Source organism: Ambystoma mexicanum, chromosome 8 (genome assembly GCF_040938575.1).
Source record: "Ambystoma mexicanum isolate Mex_15411 chromosome 8, UKY_AmexF1_1, whole genome shotgun sequence".
NCBI classification, from domain to species: Eukaryota; Metazoa; Chordata; class Amphibia; order Caudata; family Ambystomatidae; genus Ambystoma; species Ambystoma mexicanum.
Window position 1 is genome coordinate 1,081,630,007 of NC_090929.1, and position 22,439 is coordinate 1,081,652,445.

Consider the following 22,439-nt stretch of genomic DNA (forward strand, 5'->3'; position numbering starts at 1 on the left):
CATCCGTCGCAGCCATTAACCGAGCCCCAGGATAGCTTGGCGGCCATTTTGTTGGCAATCCAATCCTTATGTACCGAGATAAGAACGAGATTACCACGGACGCCGACGGAGGATCCAGAACCAGGCCTGTTGAGGAGCCCTCCGAACAAGCGGAGGAGAGTCCACCCCGCTCTGCCCTTCGTGCCTGCGAGACCTGTGGACCCCTCATCCCCCTCGCCAGACCATGGAGAGGATATGGCGACGGATACAGCGACGGGGACGGACAATGACGGCGGCGATGGCACAGCGGGTTTCTCCAGCCGACAAAATTGGCTCTTTCCACGCCATGATAACCAGGGCATCCAAGCTCTTCCAGCTCTGCCCTGAAGAACAAAAAAAGGAAGGGTTTCTGTACCAACGACGAGAGGCCAAGAGGAAGACGGTCCTCGCGGTGCCTTTGCTCGACATCTGGGACGAGGGGCTTGCTGTCCTCAAGAACCCTTCCACGACACCCGCCAAGAGGGACAGGTACGAGAAGAAGTACAGAGTCCCTGATGCCGCCCCCTTGTGCCTCAGGGCCCATCCCATACCGGACTCTGTCGTCTCGGCAGCGGCTAAGAAGAAGGCAGCGGGTGCGGCGGCTTCAACTTCCACTTCCCCGCCAGACAGCGAGGGCAAGAAGTTGGACTCCATGGGACGACGAGTCATCTCGTCGGCAGCGACGACGAGTAAGGCGGCCAATGCCTTAGCAATCGTGGCCCGCTACGACAGGGAGCTCTGGTTCAAGATAGCTCCCCTGCTAGACTTCCTACCTGACGACAAGAGGGCGGAGGCCCTAGAAATTCTGCAGGAAGGTGAGGTGGCGTCGGATCACACCATAACGGTGGCAACGGACATTGCTGATGCCGGATTTCGCCAACTGGGCAACAGAGTTTGCCTCCGACGACAAGGATGGCTCAAGGCGACAGACTTTCGCCAGGACGTCCAGGCCAGAGTGTTGGACATGCCGTTCGACGGCAACAACCTTTTTGGTAAGGCAGTGGACAAGTCTCTACAGGCCATCAAGACCGACTCGGAGACGGCCCGGGCCCTAGGGTAGCTTCAACAGCGACGGCCCTTTCGGAGCTCCGGAGGCAGACGGGGTGCCTCCAAAGGATCCAGGGGTGGCTCCTCCGCTTACCGCCAGGGAGCCCGCTCCTCTTCCCAGGAGGCCTACAGAGGTCGCGGCAAGCAAGGGGGACCCCGCCGTCATCGCCAAGGGGGCCAAGGCGGCAAGGCCGCCTCCAAGCAAGACTGACCCGGCCGTATTGTCGGGCCCCCACTGAAGCAACCCGGTGGGAGGCCGGCTGACGAAGTTCGTCAGCGTGTGGGAGTCCATCTCCACCGACCGTTGCGTGTTGGACACCCTGGCCAAAGGGCACTCGCTGGAATTCCAAAAGAAGTGCCCTCGCATTCCTCCCGTGGCCAGGAAGGAGAATCTGCTGTTGGAGGTAAGGGCGATGCTCAAGAAAGATGCCATTGAGCTCGTCCCCAGAAGGCTCCGGGGCTCCGGAGTGTACTCAAGGTACTTCCTTGTCAGAAAGAAGACAGGCGGTTGGCGCCCCATCCTGGACCTGCGTCGGTTAAACAAACCCATCAAGGCGCAGTAATTCAGGATGGTCACCCTCCAGCACGTGCTGGCACAGCTGGAGGAAGGCGACTTCCTATCGTCGTCGGACCTGGAGGATGCTTACTTCCACATCCCCATTCTAAAAAGACACATGAAGTTCCTCAGGTTTGTGGTCCAGGGACGCCACTACCAATTCAGAGCCCTACCATTCGGATTAAAGTCGGCACCCAGGGTTTTCACCAAGTGCCTTGCACCAGTGGCGGCGCGGCTGCGCCTGCAGGGGATCCACATCTACCCCTACCTAGACGACTGGCTAATCCGGGCAAGGGAACTCGCCGTCGAACACACGGCGAGGACCGTCCGGTTGCTCACGGAGCTGGGGTTCTCCATCAACTACCCCAAATCCCACCTGGTTCCATCGCAAGTAGCACTGTTTCTGGGAGCGAGGCTCGATAGAGTGGGCCAATTGGCCTCCCCTTCAGAGGAGAGGACCAAGACCATCCTGGGCAAGGTGCGGCGCCTGTTAGCCACGGACGTGTCCAGGGCGAGGTCCATCAAGTCCCTTCTCAGGATGATGTCCTAATGCATCTATCTTGTACCCCTTTGCAGACTTCGGATGCGTCCGCTACAGGAGTTCCTCGACGCCCACTGGTTTCAGGCAACGGGCTGTTTCGAGTACAGGATCCTTCTCGAAGAGGAGTTCCGTCGGGCGATCCTATGGTGGGGCACCCGTGCTCACCTCACTACAGGCATGGACTTTCAAACCCCGGCGTTTCAGGCGACGGTGACGACGGATGCCTCTCTGGAGGGTTGGGGGGGCCCACACTGGAGATCTCCACGCAAGAGGCCTTTGGCTCCCGGAGGAGAGGTCTCTCCACATCAACATTCTGGAGCTCCGAGCAGTGTTCTGGGCTCTCAAGTCGTTCCTTCCGTCCCTCAAGGAGAAGGTGGTGAGGATCTTCACCGACAACACCACCACGATGTTCTACATACGGAAGCAAGGGGGCACCAGATCCCCAGCCCTATCCAAGGAGGCCCAGGATCTGTGGCATTGGACCGTCGCCCAGGGGATATTTCTGGTTCCCTTCCACTTGGCAGGAATAAAAAACACCATCGCCGACTCACTCAGCAGGGAGCTGCGCTCGTGCCACGAGTGGGAACTGCGCCAGGATCAAGTGGATCGACTCTTCCAACGATGGGGCAAACCCAAGATCGACCTGTTCGCGACGGCGACGAACTCCAAGTGCCAGAGGTTCGCCAGCAGGTTCCCACAGCCGAGGAGTATGGGCGATGCTTTCTCGTTCCCCTGGGATGGCCTGTTTCTATACGCGTTCCCTCTGTTGCCGTTGCTGCTCCGCCTCATCAACCAGCTCAAGAAGTCCAGGTGCAGGATGATCCTCGTCGCACCGGCGTGGCCGAGGCAGATCTGGTTCCCGGAACTTCTGGAATTGTCAGCGCCCCCACCAGTCAAGCTGCCAGCGGACGCGGATCTTCTCTCCAGAGAAGGAGGCGCCATTCTCCATCACGACCCACAGTCGCTGAACTTGCAGGTCTGGCTCCTGCAGCGCTAGAGTTTGGAGGGTACGATATACCGGCTGATTGCAGAGAGGTTCTTGCAAAGGCCAGGGCGTCCTCAACTCTCAAGTGTTACGGTCATAAATGGAAGAGGTTCTCTGTCTGGTGCCGTGCACAGAAGATTAACCCTCTGCGGATTACGGCCCCTCAAGTACTGCCGTACCTTCTGTCGCTGGCCAAAGCTGGACTGGCTCACGCCTCCATCAAAATACATCTGGCTGCCGTCTCCCGTTATACCAGGACTACGGGATGGGCGTCCTTGTGGTCTCATCGTCTGGTGAAGGAATTTATGAAGGGACTATTCCGATCTTTCCCGCCGGTGAAGGCTCCTGCCCCAGCGTGGGAGCTTAATATGGTACTGACCAGGCTCATGGGGGCCCCATTCGAGACTATGCATTCGGCGCCTTTGAAGTTCCTGTCATGGAAGACAGCGTTCCTCGTGGCCATCACCTCCGCACAACGAGTGGGAGAGATCCAGGCCCTATCTTGCAAGCCTCCATACTTGACTTTTCATGACACGAGGGTGGTGCTGAGTACGCACCCCTCCTTCATGCCCAAGGTGCCGTCGGACTTCCACCTCAACGAGCCCTTGGTGTTACCAGTTTTCTTCCCTTCGCCTTCGACGCCGGCCGAGAGGACTTTGCACTCGCTGGATGTAGCTAGAGCGCTGAAGTTCTACGTGGACCGCACAAAGAGTTTTCGGAAGACGTCACAACTGTTTGTGAACTTTGGATCTGTGAATCAAGGGAAAGCTCTCTCGAAGACTTCCATTTCCAGATGGCTCTCCGGCTGCATCATACGCTGTCACCGGTTGGCAAACCGACCGCTGCCCGGCCGTCCGAGAGCCCATTCGACCAGAGCGACCGCTGCTACCACGGCGTTCCTGTCTGGTGTGCCCCTGCTGGACACCTGCAGGGCTGCTACGTGGAGGTCGACGCACACCTTGACAAGATTCTACTGCGTCGATCAGGACTCCAGGGAGGAGTCCAGGGTCGGCCAAGCAGTGCTGCGCAACCTTTTCGCCTAAGGTGAGCCTGGTGAAGAGGTAAGAATTGCTTAATGTTGAGTTTGTATGTAATGCTTATTGTTGAGCCTTTGCCACCTCCCGTGGTTTTGCATGTGTATACTGCTATGTATTCTATTATTCATGAGCATGTGAATCCATGCAGACCCCATGCTGGAGAAGGAACAAGTTACTTACCTGTAACTGTTGTTCTCCAGCATGGGTCTGGCATGGATTCACATGCGAACCCTCCCACCTACCCCTCTGCGACTCTTCACTTGGTCATACTGCCACTTGGCGTGCTACCAAATCTGAGGATGGCTGCCAGAGGCGGGGCTTAGGGAGAGGGCAGTCATTGGCTGGGGGCAGTATGACCCAGATATCAGTGATTGGTTACGAAACTGATACTGATTTTTTCTTTACCGAGGATTCCCAGCCTGACGACTGGGAATATTCATGAGCATGTGAATCCATGCCAGACCCATGCTGGAGAACAACATTTACAGGTAAGTAACTTGTTCCTTACACAATATATTGGACTACATACCATTTAAACAAATGCCCCACCCCTACTAGGCTCTCCACAATTGACTGGGCCACATCAGGCTAGGAAGAGCACAGATGGCCGGTAAACCATACACAGCAGTCAGCCTTCCTGCGCAAGTGCAATCATTTTTCCCTCTTATTTGCACTGAACTCTGTAATCTCATGGAAGTTGAGGAGCTTGAAATGCTGTTATTTGCATGTCAAAGAGCTATTATGTCAGAATCAACACAGCATGTCCTGAATCAAATGATTGAACCACGCTCTGAAGAAGTGGAGAAGGCAGAATGTTCTGGTTAATTTGACTGAGAGGTGTTGATTAAGGAAGGATGACGGGTGAAGGAAAACCAAAATGGATGGAGGGTGGTGAAATAGGAATTCACTGTGCTCTAACAGAAATTGTTTCTCTTGCAGAATATCAAATTATCCTCCATAAAAGTCGACACACGGTATACCACAACGCAGCAAGTGGTGAAGCTGATCGGCAGCCATATTATCAGCAAAGTAACGGTGAAAATTGGTGACCTAAAGCGGACAAAAATGGTGCGAAGCATTAACTTGTTTTACAATAACCGGACTGTACAGGCTATTGTGGAGTTGAAGAACAAGTAAGCCCTCTAAGAATATTAAGAGCGTTATGCTGTAGCCGAGGCGTTTAGGAGTCTGCGTCTGAATGGATCAGTTGGACTATTAAGTAGCGGAGATGGTTTGAAACGTCCTTGTGAATTGGTTTGGTTTTGTTTGATGGATCAGCAATGGTTTGTATGGTCCGTGTTATGGCACATATCTTCTTTGAAATGTTTAATGGGGCTGTGATGGGTTAGTTGGATTATATGACTGGAATGTTTGTAGGGTATATAGCACAGACAAGGTAGTTGTGTATGTATGTGAGGGAGCATGGTTAATTTAGGATGTGTCACAGAGCTGGTATGTTTGGAACGGTGAATGGCGATGCACATGAGGTTCTGGAGGTATATAATCAGGAAAGTATATTTTAAGAGGTGTTTGATTTGGCTGCAATTGTTGGACCTTTTCAATGTGCCAAGATGATTATGCAATATGTAATGGATCCAAAAAGGTTTTGCTTACATGCAATTGTTTAAGACGGTTTGAGGTGTTGTATCATGGGTCAGGCATGATTATGATTTTTTATGTTGGGTTGTTTGTATAGGCCTGTCTTGTGCGATGGGGAATATAAAATTGGCATTTCCATAATGCCAATAATTAAGCCCCAAGCTGTAGATGGAAAGTCTATCTGCAAAGCTTCTGGCCTCATCTGCTGTCTAACAGGAGTCTTGTCACCTCTTGCCAGATTGATTTTGCTCAACCGTAGTTCAGGTCTTCTCTGTAACTACACACATCACTCTGGTCTATATAGGATTGAAATAGACAAGAACAAAGTAATGGCAGAAAAAGTCACGAGTCCACAGCGCTTATACAGTGATTAAGAAAATAAACATCAAGGCTGCGGGTATCTGGGCGGTGTGGGTGTACTGCCAATACACATCCACAGGAATAGTTGAAGAAAAACAGATGTTCCCAGTCTCACTGCGCCAAGAAATTATAATTAGTTGCTTGTGCAAAGAAAAGCCTTTATTGTTTGTGCGAAGAGAAGCCTGACACGTGTTTCAAGCTGTGTACAGCTTTTCATCAGAGGCTTAGGTTGCAGCAATAAGAACTCCACATTTAGAGTAGGACAATGCCAGATACAGTTCTCAAAATGCCTCGCAGTTGCGGAAAGCTCAATGACCGATTGTTTCAGTCTGCTCGTGTTACAACTAATTATAATTTCTAGGGTTGAATTAGACTTTCTCCAAAAGCACATGTTTTTTAACTGCCTTTCCTTGTCTGCCACTTACTTTGCATCTTGATTCCATCTGAGTGGGTGGGGGTTGTGGAGGGGGCGGCAGGAGTCTCACTGGTCCAGAGATCAATTTTAGATTCAGGATTTAGTAAGTCTGCTTTCTGGTTAGTCAGGTCCTGGTACTGGACAGCTGAACGATACTGGCACTATGAAGAAGGACCATCATCGTCCATCAAGGCCTTCCATGAATGGCTCGCAGGTCTGGCAGAGTACTTGGGCCTTCCTCAACCCAAGGTCGAACAACCGGAGGCAGGGGTCCTTGCTGAGGTCGTCACTCTACGCCCTGTGGCTAGAACGGGGATCCTGATGCAGAAGGACGTTGTCGCCCTGACCAAAAAGGTGTGGCTCAAACCCCACACGGCCCCGCCTGTCAATCTCCGCCTCAACAGCAAGTATAGGCAAATGGAGGGGGATCCACTCTTGCTGTCGGCACACCCTCCACCGCACTCTTCGGTGATCGCTGCGGCGTCACTCTACTCATAGCCTTAGTCATTCTTGGCCACCTCGTCCTCAGCACTGCTAGGCAAGGAGGAGAAGATCTAGGAGGTGTACGGGAAGAAGCTTTATTCCAACGCTTTGCTGCATCTTTGTCAATCCAACACGGATGCCATGCTGGCAGCCGTTAACCAGAGGCTTTGGCAGGAAATAGCCAACTTACTTCCAGAACCTCCAGTGCAGAGCCAGGCACGTTTCAAGGAGGGACTGGCAGGGGCTAAATTGGTGGCACAGGGCATCTTGGAGTCCACCGTGGCCCACATCGACACCTCTGGCCACGGAAATGCGAGGGACTGCCTGGCTTCGGGCTACTAAATTCAACCCAGACATCCAGAAACGCATATTGGACCTTCCATTAGAGGGTGGTGACCTCTTTCACCCCACCATCAATGAGGGGCTAGATAAAAAGAAAAACAGTTCACAAACTGCAAACTCTTTATCCTTACGAAGGCCACGCCCAAGGTGTACAACCAGTCGCATCAAGGCTCCGACGAGGGGGGCGGGGGGGTGTTCGGCATGTGCCAGGGCTTCCAAGAACGGAGGTCCAGACAGCCTGACCGTTCTCAGTCATCACCGGCGCAAACAACAAAAGGGGGGGAGCAAGGGCTTTTTTCGGTTCCCCTCCTCCAAATCAGCCTCAGATGGAAAGAAGGCATGACGCTCCCCTTCGGGTACACGTGTCTCCAGTGGGGGGCAGGCTTGCCCTTCACGCACAGTTTTGGCGTCAGACGTTAGTGGACCCCTGGATCCTCTCCATAGTATCCATGGGGTACTGCCTTCCTATTCCTCTCTCTCCTCCCTCCTTCCCTCCTACAGATTGGGACAGCAACTCTGTTGACTGAAATTTGGTCGCTCGTCGAGAGCCAGGCATTGGAAGAAGTCCCAGCCTCCAAGCGAGGCTTGGGCTTCTACTCCAGGATTTTCGCCATACAGAAGAACTAGCCTAGCCTGAGAGTTGTGTTGACCTCTCCACCCTCATCCTCTCCCTTCCTCTTCAAAAATTCAAGATGGTTACGCCATCACTCATTGCGGCGACACTGTGCGGGGAGACTGGATGTGCTCCCTGGATCTAAAGGAAACTTATCTACACATCCCCATTTGGCAGCCTCATCGCTCCTGCCTGCGGTTCAGGATCACAGGCTGCCATTTCCAGTACAAGGTGCTACCCTCCGGCCTCAACTCAGCCCCCAGGGTATTTACCAGTCTGATGACTGCAGTGGCAGCCCTCCTCAGGGCCCAGGGCTACCACGTCTACTCGTACCTGGACAACTGGCTCATCAGGGGGAGATCTCCAGAGGCGGTATAGCACAGTTCCTCCGCCCTTATGATAACACTCCATGAGCTGGAATTTTCCATCAACCTCAAGAAGTAGCTGCAGCCTACACAGAGGCTGACCTTTTTGGGTCTCATATGGGGCACAAGCTCCGAAATAGTTTTCCCCGCAGAGGACAAGATCATGCTCATCAAGAGGGCCACTACTCACTTCCTCACCCGAGAAGCGACTTCGGCTTGGTGGTACCAGGTATCATGGCAGCGTTCCTACTGGCCGTACCTCACACGAGGCTCAAGATGAGGAGATTACAGCTGCACTTCGTAGCCTTATGGAATCAGGAGTGGGGCACCCACGCAGAGCTTGTCAGCATAACTCCTTCTCTCCACCCGGATGTCACATGGTGGTCTAGGGACTGCAACCTGCGACGGGCAAGCCCTTCCACCAGCTGGCCCCGCAGGTCACCATCACCATGGATTTCCTCCCTGGAAGTCTGGTGGGCCACTCTGGACAACCACAGTGTCCATGAAGTCTGGACCCTTCAGAAGCAGGAGTCTCATATCAATTGGCTGGAGCTGAAAGCCATCTGGCTAGCTCTCAAAGATTTCCTTCCGCTCATTGGAGGCAAGGTCATCCTCATCCAAACGGACAACTCCACCAGCATTTTGTATGTCAGCAAGCAGGGCGGTACCTGGTCCCCTCCGCTGTGCAGCCTAACGATCAGGATGTGGCAATGGGCCCTGGAGAACAACATTTACCTGACGGCCATCCACCTCCCGGGGGAGTCTAACCGGAGAGTGGACAATTACGAATGGCAATTGAACGATCAAGTCCTGCTCGGGATCTTCAGCGGATGGGGGTTCCTGCAGGTGGATCTTTTTGCCTCCTGGGCCAACAAAAAGGGCCAGCAGTTCGCGTCCTGGCAGGGGCAGGGTCCCGGCTCCCTGGGCGACGCATTCCAGAGACAGTGGGATGTCATGACAGCGTATGCCTTCCCGCCCACACTCATGGTCCACAGGATGATCTGCAAGATAAGAGAATCTCTTCACCTTCGCATCATTCTGATAGCTCCTTGGTGGCCGGTGAGACTATGGTTCTCGGAGCGCCTCAGCCTCTCGGACAGGCCACCCATTCACCTGCCGCTGGGCTCAGTTCATCTTCTGGCACAGCAGAGGGGCAGGCTCATCCACCCCACCCAACCCCACAGAAATTAGCCCTAGCAGCGGGGTTCCTGAGCAGGTCACACTGAAGCATCTAAGCCTGACACAGGCTAACCTAGACATCATTCAGGACGCTCTGAGCAAGGCTACCAGAAGCCAGTACAAGAGTAAAAGGACTAGGTTCTGTCACTGGGCGGACTCTAAGGAGATCGACCCCCTAGATTGGACAATGTGCTCTCCTTCTCTGTACATCTCGCTCACTCAGGGGTGCAAGTGGACACATGCCGCACCTATTTGGCAGCCATAGGGGCCTATAAGGTCTTCTCCTCTGCCAACCCGGTGGTTAAACGACATTTGGCGGGCCTCATCAGGCTCTAACTGCCCATCAAGAAACCACACCCGTGTGGATCTCAATATAGTTTTGGGCGCCATGGCGCACAAGCCTTTCGAACAAATGGCATCCGCGGTCATCGGACTGGTCACCACTAAAACAGCTTTGTTGATGGGTCTCACCTCAGCTCGTAGAGTCGGCGAGATTCAGGTACTGGTGGCTTCAGAACCCAATACTACCTTTCACAATGATCAGGTGGTCTTGAGAACGCATCCTGCGTTCCTACCTAAAGTAGTCTCTCCCTTCCATCCCAAAAAGTAGGTAACACTAAGGACGATGCTCAAAGGGTCTTGCACTGTCTGGATGTCAGATGCGCTCTGAAATTTTATCTGGACAGGACCAAGAGCTTCCGCAAGTCGGATGCTCTTTTTGAAACATTCGGGGGGTCAAGGCCCAGGCATCGGACATCCAAGGCCTCTATAGCAAGGTGGATGGTTTCGGCCATCAAGGAGGCCTATGAGGGGCAGCTCAAACCACTTCCACTTAACATACATGCCCACTCTGTCAGAGCCAAGGCCACAGCCGTCGCATTCCAGTGACAGGTGCCGTGGCAGGTCATCAGATCAGCAGGGTGGCTGCCTGGGCCACTCCTTCGGCCTGAGGTATGGCGCCGGTGGGCTGAGTCAGGGGAGCACATGCTCCTAGAGCTGCGCCTCTAAATTTAAAGGGGAAGAAGGTATTTTCTGCTGAAAAGTGTTCCGTCTCCCGTCCCTAGCGATAGACGCCCATGCAGTATGGAGGAAAGGGGACTATGGACTAAGAGTATGTTAGTCACTACGGTGAGGAACTATTTATTTCTTTCTTACCTCTTTGTCTTTCCTCCACATCTAGGATTATTTTTGTTTTCGTTATTGTCGTTAGTCTGCCTAGTTGGCTGGTATGTTGATGGGTGGCAGTTTTCCTCTGTTTACTTTAGTGGTTTGTGTACCTGGCTGGAGCAGGCGTGTTCTCTCACCCTGGGATTGGCTATGCTTAGGTTGGCGGATTCTGGTCCCTCTCTGCCAATTCACTGTAGAAGAGCTGAAAACTACAGAAGCTGCATATACAGTTTGATTGCAGATGCTCCAAGTACTCTCCACTAAGGTAGTAAGTATCATTAGGTTGTCAACGGTAGCATAGTGCTTGTGGAATCCCTGTTGGTTTAGAGTATGTGTTACGAGTCAAAAATGTGCTGGTGCATCGAACATATACAATATACGATACCTGTTTCCGATATCGGCCTCGTTTATAATAGGGTACTCTTCTACTTTTATTCCAGGTGTCCGGAAGGCAATGAGTATCACTGATGGCTGAGAATAACTGATATAATAATTCACTCCTTCTGCCCAGGTTAATTTTCATTATGGAGGTGCTGATGCCGCCCAGGTGCTCGAGAGCCTTTGCTAGCTGTGATGTGCTTGGCAATATCCCTTATGTTACATTTGAGAGTCAATTATTTGGTTGCCCATGTCTGTCCTTCTTTTGATCCCACGTCTTTATCTAGAATGTTCTTAATATAGTTCATCCAAGCTTTACTAGAGGCTCCCACCAGCTGGTTAAAATTTACAGAATGTTTGTGCACCATTATTTCTAAGCATACTTAGTAAGCCTCTCCATCTCGCACGTTTTAGTTTGCAGTTGCAAGATCACATTCATTGGCAATATCATGTTTTTAAGACTTTGCACTTGTTTACTGTCGTTAGATCCGCATTTTCATTCAGGGTTGTTAGCAAATCTTTTCTAAGAGTTTGTTTCATGTCGTGAATATGGCGATCATATGGGTGAATGTGTGTTGCCTTTACAAATTCTTTTGGTTAACTTGTCAATTATTATGGCAAATATTGGGTAACGTATGGGCGATAACTTTGGAGAGGAGAGCCTCATTCTTCCCATATGGGCGCAGCAGTAGCTGTCATCTTGTGTGCACCATGGTTAGTAAGAGCGGTCTTTGATTTACCTCTAAGGAGTATCCCCTCGCTTACTCTCATGAAGCATGCATCAGCATGCTCCAGCTTATGTGGTTTCCAAGTGATTTTTTTTTTAGCTCAATCGTGCCAATTTGGTCTCTTGCGTTATATCCGAAGAGAGACATGCCACCTGTAAGGGTAGATGGTCGCTTTCTTCTCTTCCTCCGATTTTAAGTTCTAGAATAAGGCACTGGTGTTGTGCCTATATAAAACAGTAGTCCAATATGGAGGAACTGCTGTCTGTTATTCTCATGATACCACCAGGGGTGTCCTAGGAGCTTCTACCAATTAACATAACAAACCATGCATTGTCAGATAATCATTCAATTTTTTACCCTTAGCATTTCATGCGATTTGCTTGAGGTGTGCCTTCGGGATGTTCAACGTTGTCTCTAGTTCATTTGTTGTAGAGTGCGATAATTAACCATTCAAATCTCCGGGAATCATTATAGGTATGGAGTGCGAGTTAATATTTGCCATCATTTCTTCAGTGTGTTCCATACCTGGCGGGTCATAAATATTTATCACTATGGTCAAATTGTGTTTGCCTCACCTAGCCAGATTATGTCGATAATGCCCACTAACAGGTAATTTGGGGTATTAATTACTTGCTTCACTGTAAGGTAATTGGAAACACTTATTAGTAGTTCTCCCTTGGGGCGGCCAGGGGGACCTTGCCTGGCCTGGATTTGGAATTGATTTCTTCCATCTGAGATCAAGGGATCTACTGCCCATGTCTCTTTTAGCACTACTATAACATATTTTCCAAGATGTCTCAAGATGCCCTCCGATCCATATAGTGGGAGTGCCATCTGGTGTACCAAGAGAGCACTCGGGTCTGGCTATTAGGGTCTAGGAACACACCCGCCAGCCATGGCCAGTCATCTCTCAGGTTTGGGGTGCTGGATTGGTAGTGATACCTTGACGTGAGTCGTCCTTACAATGTTTCTGGTAATTCTCACTGTCAAGTTTTCATCAGACTGGGAAGTTTGGCTTTTATTGGCCATGTACCTGCCCTGTGCTTTCCAAGGGCATAGGCTTGCATTAATGATATCCTCAGATACATATCCCAGTTTTAGAAACTCTCCTTGATGCACCAAGACCATCGCCTCGACAGTTTCTGAATAGAAGTAAACCTTGGCTTCTGCCAGGTACACCTCTTCTGGCTGGTCTGCTGTTTTTATATCGTCCGGGTTTATCAGCCGTAAAGGGTATAATAAATGAAATTGCGATAGTATGGCCATGCGATTAAGGGTGCATTGACTGGTAATGTAAAAGGCTTTTGATGTGAATGCTCGGATCCTTATCAGTTGTTCATTATTATTGAGTGTCTCAGGTGTTGATCAAGTCCATCTTTTCCACGTTAATAATAGTTGCTGTTAAGCCCCTATCTTGTTTTGTGTGCGGAGGGTAATGCATGTGGCTCAGATGCTCCCCATTAAGCCTTCTGTGTTTGCCCTCTTTGTCGGCTTCCATAGGTGCATATTGATGGTTATGATCTGATTCAGAAAATAGTCTACTCATCCTGTCCAGACTGTTCATATCATCACTTATTTCAAGTCCGTCGCTTTCCATCTCTTGTAATTGCTGACAAGTGGTAGGAGGTATCTTGCAGGGGTCAATACTAGATGCAGCAAAGCATTCCCGTATATCTTTTTTCCCCATGTGAGTTGGTGTGAACACTTAGGCATTGCGATACAGGATTTGAAAATTGCTTCTGTATATTTATATTTTTATATGGTTAAAAAAAATAACCTTTACAAAAGAAACGAAAAAGATTTCAAACTTTAAACATTAGAATAGACTATTACATGATAAGCTCAAAACTTAGATATAAAAAAAGAAAAATGTAAACATCAAAAGAATCACAATTAATTTGTATGCACTGTTTAAATATTCAATGCTTGAAGTGACTGCCAAAAGAACAGAAGTAGTAAAACCAGCTATTGCCACCTTAGTTAATTTTCTCCCCAAGCTAACAGGTCAGTTAATTGTTTTAAAAAATTCCACCTCAATCCATTAACCACAGGACGGTAGACCAACAAATGCTTGAGAGTTTCATATTGATCTTTATCCTGACAGAACCTGCAGGATGCACACACTTCCTGAACCAGCCCATATCGGACCAAGACTTCCTTGGTGAGCACAAGGGTCCATCGAAACCAAAGAAATAAACGCGGGGTACTCTTATCAGGATAGATTGCCAAAAAGGGGTCTGATATCCCCAATCTCTTATGATCATCCTGCAAGTGACAGTTAGGCATACTGATGTAAACCATCAACAGTATGAATCCAGTCAAAGTTATGCATGTTTTACTTTAGTTTGATTACCCATCAAATCGCTCACAGTGCAACCACATTCAATAATTAAAGCTGTACAAAACTCATCAAATTCTTGCAGCACTCCACATCCTTTTTTCAACAAATGTTCCTTCAGTTCCACAAAGATCCTTCCCTGGGCAGCAAAATGTTCCTATGGAGTGATAGACACTTCCACTGTGCTCTAGCTTTCAACAAGACTATACCAGCTCATATCGCATTGCTAGGAGAGGGACGGTGCCAGGGACACTGAAGACTTTCCTCCAGATCAGGGCTTCAATTACACTCAGACGGTCAGATCATAAATTTCGATTCTATATAGGATCTTCGGTGCAATTTTCCTTTCGTAAAAAAGCGAATGCAAGGCAACAAGGAAAATCTACCGAGACGCGTGTCAGCCCTCAATAGCTGATTTGCCATAGCAATGGCATGGGTTCTCAGCCAGGACCGCAATTTGTTTTTATTTATTTTTGAAGTAACAAAGAAATATCACCTACACTAATTATGCAGATGATACACAGATTCTCCTCCCACTTTCAGGGGATTACGACAAGGATTTGGCCTTTCTAAATAGAATTTATCTCATCATCCATCCAGGCATGGATGGCTACTCACGGTCTATGTCTAAATGATGATAAAACAGAGATCATCATCCTGGGCACCCCCACCAACCTCAAGAAACTAATGCATCAATACGCCTCTTTCATAATCGATGGCAACATCATTAAAGCAGCCAACGAGGTGAAACCACTTGGAATTTACCTCAAGTCAACCCTCTCCTTCACCAAACAAGTTAATACCCTGGCCTCCACCACAGCTTACACTTGTAAACTTATCAGAACCGGCAAACCTTTCCTGTCCAACAACAGCTGCATCATCCTGGCCAGAGCCCTCATTCTGTCCAGGCTTGACTACTGTAACGCCCTGTGCATTGGCTCTAACAAAGCACTCATCAAGTAAATCCAAACACTCCAAAATAATGCCCTTAGAGCTGCCCTTGGAGCAGCAAGGAGGACCATATTTCTGAGATCAAGCGTCATAAACGTTCTCTCCACAAATGACAAAATCAAGTAAAAAACGGCGTCCCTTACTTATAAATCCTTGAACAACGCTGCCCCTAGCTACCTATCGGAGCGTTTCCACAGAAGTACCTCCACCAGACCCTCCAGACTCGCCTACACTAATTGCCTCCAGGTCCCCAGCTTCAAACTAGCTAAAGTGGGAGGTAGCAGCTTTCCCTTCAAAGAGGCCCTGCTTCGGAATTCTCTGCCACCCTCAATCCGGGAAGATCAATCTTTCCAGAACTTCAGAAATAACTGCACTAACTGGCTGAAATCTACTGATCACTAATCCCCTACCTCTCACTAGCTCCTCACCTTCCTCCTGGGATTCCTGGGCCTAACTCAGTACACCCCATGAGGGCCATAATGATGTCATTGGTATCCCCTACTTGGCCTCACTCCTCTCGTATGTTCACCATATGTATGCATCTGCAATGCATTATATTGTATACTATCTGCTCTACCTGTCTTCACTATATATATATATATATATATAGTCAAAATTATCTAGCATTTATACATGTACATATTGTAAAATTATCTGTGTAACTAAGATTAGAATTCCCTGCTCTCCTTGTTTTCGCCTTATATATGTATGTAATGTAAATCTATCTAGCATCTTTCTATGTCCATATTGTATAAATTTCTGTGTAACTAAGCTGAGAATTTCCTTGTAACCTTTGCGCCCGGATACCCTCGGGTCTGGAGTGCTATACAAATGAATAAACAAACAAACAAAATGAGTCATGAGCATGGAATGGTTGCTCATATCGGTTGGAATCATTTTCAGCAAAGAACATTTCTCTAATAAGCAGGTGCCTACAAAGATATTATCAATGATGTAATGGGCAATCTTGTTAGACCAAGTGGAATAGGGAGGAATGTCTCCAACCACAGACCCATTCAAAGGAATCAGGCCCAGACCAGTTAACCCTTTGAGCCACCTTCTGCCATTAATAAGTTTAAGATTTTGCGGATTTCTCAAATCCTCACATTCACACAAAGGATGGCAAAGAATGCAGTCAGAGTTTGTCACCCAAAGGTATAACGTGTCCACCAGGGAATTTGTTAATCCACTTGTTCACGAACAACATTATAAGGTCGAATTCTTCACACATTGGGATGAGGCCAGACGCGTTGATAATCAACAGATGGAAACAACTTTCTCTGCGGTTCTCAACCTGTGTGGCCCTGGTACCATAACTGATGTCATAATTATCAATCCCCCTAACTTCGATACAAGATCTCACCATGGTTAAAAGACAACAATAGGGGCGCCCCAGTTCCCCCTGCCGAGCACCTTGAACGTAGACAACGTAACAATCCAAAGAGGGCGAGACTTGAGCCATGTTTCTTGGAAGGTGGTAATAGTGTCGTTCTTGAGCCAGAGACCAAAGTCAGAACTGTTAAAAAGATGCTGATTACGTGTGTTCCATGAGAAAAAGGCAAGGGAATAGGAGTGGCCTCAATTCGACACAATTTTGGACTTCACAAATATAACTGATCGGTCCGTTCTATACAGATCAATATAATCAATCCTATCGTGATCCTTAGAAGAGACGTCAGTCAAGGCTGTAATCTCACTTGGAAGACATTTTTCTTTCTAGTCAACACCAGAGCTGGAGTCCCCTTGGGCCAACAGACAAAAGATTGAAAGTACTAATCCGGAGAGAGCCTTGCAAGGCGTCGGATAAGTTCATTTGATGTCCTGTGCTGACAACCATCGGCCCATTAACCTGACTTGATGGTTGTGGGCCCAGTGCCAAGCTCATGGGGAGACCACCGTTGTTGAGGGAAAACGCAAGCTTTGATTTGGTACATCAATAGGAGCTGGATCAACTGCAGAGGCTCTACTCAACAAAGGGCCACCTGGGACAGCGATAACTTTTAATGCATCAGGGCAAATTACAGTCTCATTCGAACAGGCCAGTATCGCCACCGGTAAAGACGCCATATAAACTGAAGACTCACTACTGGTATCATACGTAAGCTCAACTAAATTGACAACACATGGATCAGATGAAGAGTAAATTGTAGGAACGTTAATCGAGGCAGCCTTCTTTGCTTGAACACTACAGTTGTTGTGTCTCAAAGGAGGTCTGAGGAGCACAGAAGCACTAGTAGCCCAGCATTCATTTTAGGTGCCTCCACTTATCAAATCATCAACACAGATAACATTTGTATTTAATGCAGAACCCCCAGTTTGCAAGGACTGTGATTCAGTAGGTACAACTCGTGGATTATACTCTTCAGAGTCTTGCAGAGTCAGCCCAGCACAAGAGCCTTACTCTGGCTCCACTAAACTAGCCCGATCCTGTGAGACAGTCACCTTACACACAAGAAGCGGGCTGCATAGGATTTGAAGGTTGTAATAAGTCTTTCTTGTGATAAAACAAAAATTCTTTAGCGGCTACATGCACGTTTATATTGTCAAATTTAAACAATAAAGAATCCAAGAGAACAGAGTTGGATTTAGATTCCCGCTGCAAACCCTCGTAAAGAGAAACTAAAATACAAAGTACTTGGTTGATTTCACCCCAGAGTCCATCTTGGCTTTTCATCACTGCGAACGTCAATTCTTCTCGGGGCTGCCAAAAGCCTTTAATGGATTGTTTTTCTCCTGCAGATTCCTCATCTGAACTTTGGAAAATGTTCAACAGGGGACATAGTGGACCTTGACCTGGCCGTCGATTGGTATTGCTCAGTGTCTGGTCATCGGCTCCGGACGTGACATCAGGCATCGTATAAATACCACGTCACTATGCCCCAACCTCCTAACACGCTGCTTGGGAACATAGGCAAGTCTTCGACTCACTCGACGATTTCATCAGAAAACCTTTGTACCTTTTTCAAATCCTCGACGCGAGGTGTTGGTGCTCGGGTATCAGTTTTCAAGCAATGTTCCGATTGTGTCACCAAGATGTCCATCACTGACCCACACAAGTTGTGTCTCTGGTGCCTCGGCACAGGTCACAGGACTGAAGGGTGTCCGTTGTGTGCCAAAATGCAACCCAAATCCCTACACGATGGAGCTGCTAAACTCGCTCAGGGTCGACTGCCGTCTAAATCACTGGCGCGGTTGACGGTTCGGTCTTCAGATGCCGAAACTGAGGGGCACACCCCCGAAAAAGACTATAGGCGGAAGAAGAAACGGTCCCACTCTTGGAACCACTCTTTCTCATCCGGAAAGAAAAGGCATCACTGCCGGTACTCCGATTCGTCGATGGTTAAAGGTAAGCCGTCAACTGGGCTTACCACCCACCAAGAGTGGGAGGATTTCAAATCCTCCATGCTTGACATGTTCAAAAAGCATGCTGTAGTCGATGTGTTTAACCCCCCCACACAGCAGGCTTCGGAGCCAAGAGCGACCCTCGGTGATCCAACCCCTCTAGTGCCTTGGGACCGACAATGTTCGCCCTGATTCGACACTGAAAGTGTTTCAAAAGAAGCTAGATCAACCCCATGCATCCAAGGATGTCGACGCTACAACGTCTCGATCCCGATCGACATGACATCCACCATATCTGCACCCAGAGACAAACCATCGACGGTTTTTGAGGAAATTTTAACCCCACAGCTCCGGTCCGAGTTTTTAGATACTATGGCAGGTATCCTTAGCAGTAATGATGCAGATGATCAGGGGGATTTCGACCCTATTTACTTGGGTTCAGGAGGGGCGATTATTTTGATGACCAAAATCAGCTTTTGCAGCTGGCTCAAGACCTCCATGACGCCAGCGACAGGGTTGACACCCTGGGATTGCATTCATCAGTGGGGCCCATAGAAGGTTATGACCTTACTGACATTTTAAATGAAGACCTCACCACAAAATGTAATATGCCCTTAAACCCTGCTATTGCCGATCCCTTAACAATTACGTGGCAAAACCCTTGTTCCATTCCTCCCGTCAGCTCCACAATTTCCGAGAAATACAGGCTGGCTAGAGGAGACCATTCATACCTCTCCTCTCACCCTTTTATGCAGGCTGCTACTGTCTCATCGAGACCGGCGTCTTCCACGTCCACTCTGCCTCCTGACAGGGAAGCAAAAAAAGTTGATGCCTTGGCAAAGAAAGCATTTACTTCAGGCAGTATGGCCCTAAAAGTTACAAATGTGGCAAGCAGTCTTGCCAAGTACTCCTTTGGCCTATGGACACCAGTTGAAAATGCTGCACAGTATGTCCCAGAAGGAGAAATGCATGAGGGCTTCCTACAGCTAGTGGAGTATGGGAAAGAGGTGGCCAGACAGTCGCTGTGAACAGGCCTGGACATCGCCGACTGTTTAGGCCGATCTATGGCTTCGCCATAGCACTAAGAAGACTGGCCTATTTAAAAACATCTGGTTTTCACCTAATGTCCAAGTCAAGCTTCTGGACATGCCCTTTGAGGGCGATCTTCTATTTTGCCAGAAAGCCGATGATTCCTTACAAAAAAGTAAGGAATCCAAAATCGCTGTTTCCTTGGGCATAGCTGCGCAGCCGGCCAAACCTGCCTTTAGCTTCACCACTAGGGCATGAGGCTACAGGAGATATGCTCCTTATGGCTGGAGAGTACAGCTTCCACCGGCCAGTCAGGGGCTGATGCGTTTCTCACACTCTGAAAGGGGCAGAGGGGTTTCTAATGGCCAGCAGGTAACATCGGCGACGGGGGCGACCCAGCTTCCAAAGCCACTTTGATCTTCCCCTCTCACAGCACACCTGTTAAAGGATGGTTGACAGAGTGTTTGCCTCAGTGGCAGGGAATTACTTCCTTTGCCTGGGCTCTTCAACTCATTCAGTGGGCTTGTCTGCGATTTGTAAGAAAACCACCGGACAGACCGCTCCCACCCCCATTGCGACCGGGACAGGAGCTCCAGGGAAAACTGGGAGCCCTGTTGTTGGAGGGTGCCTTGGAAGAATTACCTCCAGAGAAGAGAGAATTGGGTTGATATTCCCGGTATTTCCTAGTACCTAAGAAGGCAGGTGGTCTCTGTCCCATTCTGGACCTCAGGGCCTTGAACAAGTTCTTGAGGAAAGACAAATTCAGGATGGTCACGTTGAGAGAGATTCTCCACATTCTCGAACTACAGGACTGGCTGGTGTCGATAGACCTACAGGACGCTTATTTCCATGTGCCAATCCATCAAAAGCACACAAAGTACCTAAAGTTCACCACAGGGGAAATGTACTATCAGTTCAAGGTGCTTCCCTTTGGTCTAACTTCCGCCGCAAGGGTCTTCACCAACCTCATGGCGGTAGTTGCGGCTCACCTCAGGAGATTCGGGATCCACTTATTTCCATATCTGTATGGCTAGCTGATCCAAGGGAAGTCTGCTGTGCAGGTCTTGTCCCCTTTATAGGACACCTGCTTTCTGCTGCACAAGCTGGGCTTCTCCCTACATTTCACGAAGTCCCACATGACACCAGTCCAGAGGCTCCACTTCATCAGAGCAGGCCTAGATACCCGGGTGGGGAAGGCCTTCCCTCCTGAGGAGAGAGTAGTCAACTTGACACATGGTTGACTTGTTCCGGAACCAAGCCACTCTACCAGCAGCTTCCTTCCTCCGCCTCTTATGTCTCATGGCCTAGTGCATTTTTCTAGTGTAAAAGGCCAGGTTGCGCATGAGATCCCTACAATGGCTCCTGAGGGGGTCAGTGGTCTCAGTACCTCAGCACTCTCTCTCGGATCTCCTCAGGCACCTGATGTCAGTGGTCAATGACCTGTCCTGGAAGGCGGAACGCAACAGTCCCCTGGTGGTGGAACCCTTCAGGCTCCAGTTCATCAGAGCAGGCCTTATGCTGTAAGCCACCCTTCCTGCTTTTTTTTCCAGGAGGCTTTTAGTCTGCATAAGGCCTGGCTTCCTCCCCAAGGTGGTCTCAGAATTTCACCTGTAACAGTCCATCAACCTTCTGGGCTTCTACCCTCCTTCACGCCCTTCTAAGCAGGAGGAATGGTTACATTGCCTAGACCCGAAAAGGACGCTGAATTATTATATTGCAAGGACAGACGATTTCAGGAGAGCTGACCAGCTCTTTGTGGCCTTTTCCTTGGCCCATAAGGGCTTACCCACAGCTAAGCAGACTTTATCCCGCTGGATACATTCCTGTATAGCAGAATGTTACCAGTGCGCTGGAAAGGAATTACCAGCAGGCGGCAGGGCCCATTCGACAAGTCTCGGCATCAACCGCATTGCAGAGGGGAGTCCCTGTCCAGGAGATTTGTCCCGCAGCGACATGGTCATCCCTTCATACTTCTGCTAACCACTAAAGTCGGGATGTGGCTCGTACAGCTGATGCGTGTTTTGGCAGGGCAGTGCTGCAAAATTTCTTAATATAACTTTCGAGGGGATTGGGTCCTCCGAAGTATTCCAAATCTATGACAGTAATCACCACAGCTGTGCTGCCGTGATTACTGTCATAGATATGGAATACGTCGTCGGGCCATCCCATCGAAAGAAGGTTACCAGGTAAGCGAGTAACTTGTTCTTCTGCCCTCCTCCTCCATCTACTGCTTTGGGAGTCTATCAGATGAGGAATCTGCGGGAGAAAGGCAACCCATTGAAGGAGAAATGACTTACCGTAATGTTGTTTCTATGGATTTTTCTCCTGCAGATTCCTCATCTCCCCTCCAGTTCAGAAAGTCGGTAGTTGGCGCGCATTTTCTCTTTCACGTTATCTTGGTGATGGTCCTCTGTGTCTGTATTCTTTTCTTCCTGCACAGGTTTAAAAAAAAAAAAAAAAAAGATTTTTCTGACCCTACTTGTAGTGTTGCAATTGTACCTCCTTCGGAGGTCTATAGTATCTCATTTTAAGGGCTCATTGTCGTAGAGCATTGGTCCAGTGCAGAAGCAGCACAAACTCCTACCTCCCCTTGACGGTCTTGGCACCTGGGACTTAATGCACACAGGACAGTGCAGTCACCATGGAGAAAGAGGGTTAGAGTCCACGAATTGGATGGGTACGGGATAGTAGGAACACCGGATAGAGGGTAAGGAAGCAGTTATGGATCGGTAGGAGGAATTAGGGTAAAAATGCTCCTTGTCTCTTGCTTTGTTGCTGATGAGATGCACTAGCAGAGTGTGAACTCTTGCTGCACCTTAACACTCGTACAACATGTACATTCATGCATTCAAACGGATTCACACTTGAGGTTTTTGACACTCAGTTGTACTACACTGAGTTATGTCCCCCCAAGACACCTATTTATTAAATTAAAGTTGTTGTGCTTGGCTCCTTGACACAGATTC

The 22,439-nt window shown here is 49.1% G+C and overlaps 1 protein-coding gene across 6 annotated transcripts in view; it reads left to right on the forward strand.

Moving 5' to 3' along the window:
* Positions 1-22,439, forward strand: part of UBR4 (ubiquitin protein ligase E3 component n-recognin 4) — a 2,945,062-nt gene that overhangs the window by 2,245,388 nt on the left and 677,235 nt on the right. For all 6 annotated transcript variants that reach the window (XM_069611069.1, XM_069611071.1, XM_069611072.1 and 3 more), the window contains one exon: positions 5,124-5,317. In XM_069611069.1, coding sequence (XP_069467170.1) covers positions 5,124-5,317 — 194 coding nt within the window. The remainder of the gene's footprint in view (positions 1-5,123; positions 5,318-22,439) is intronic.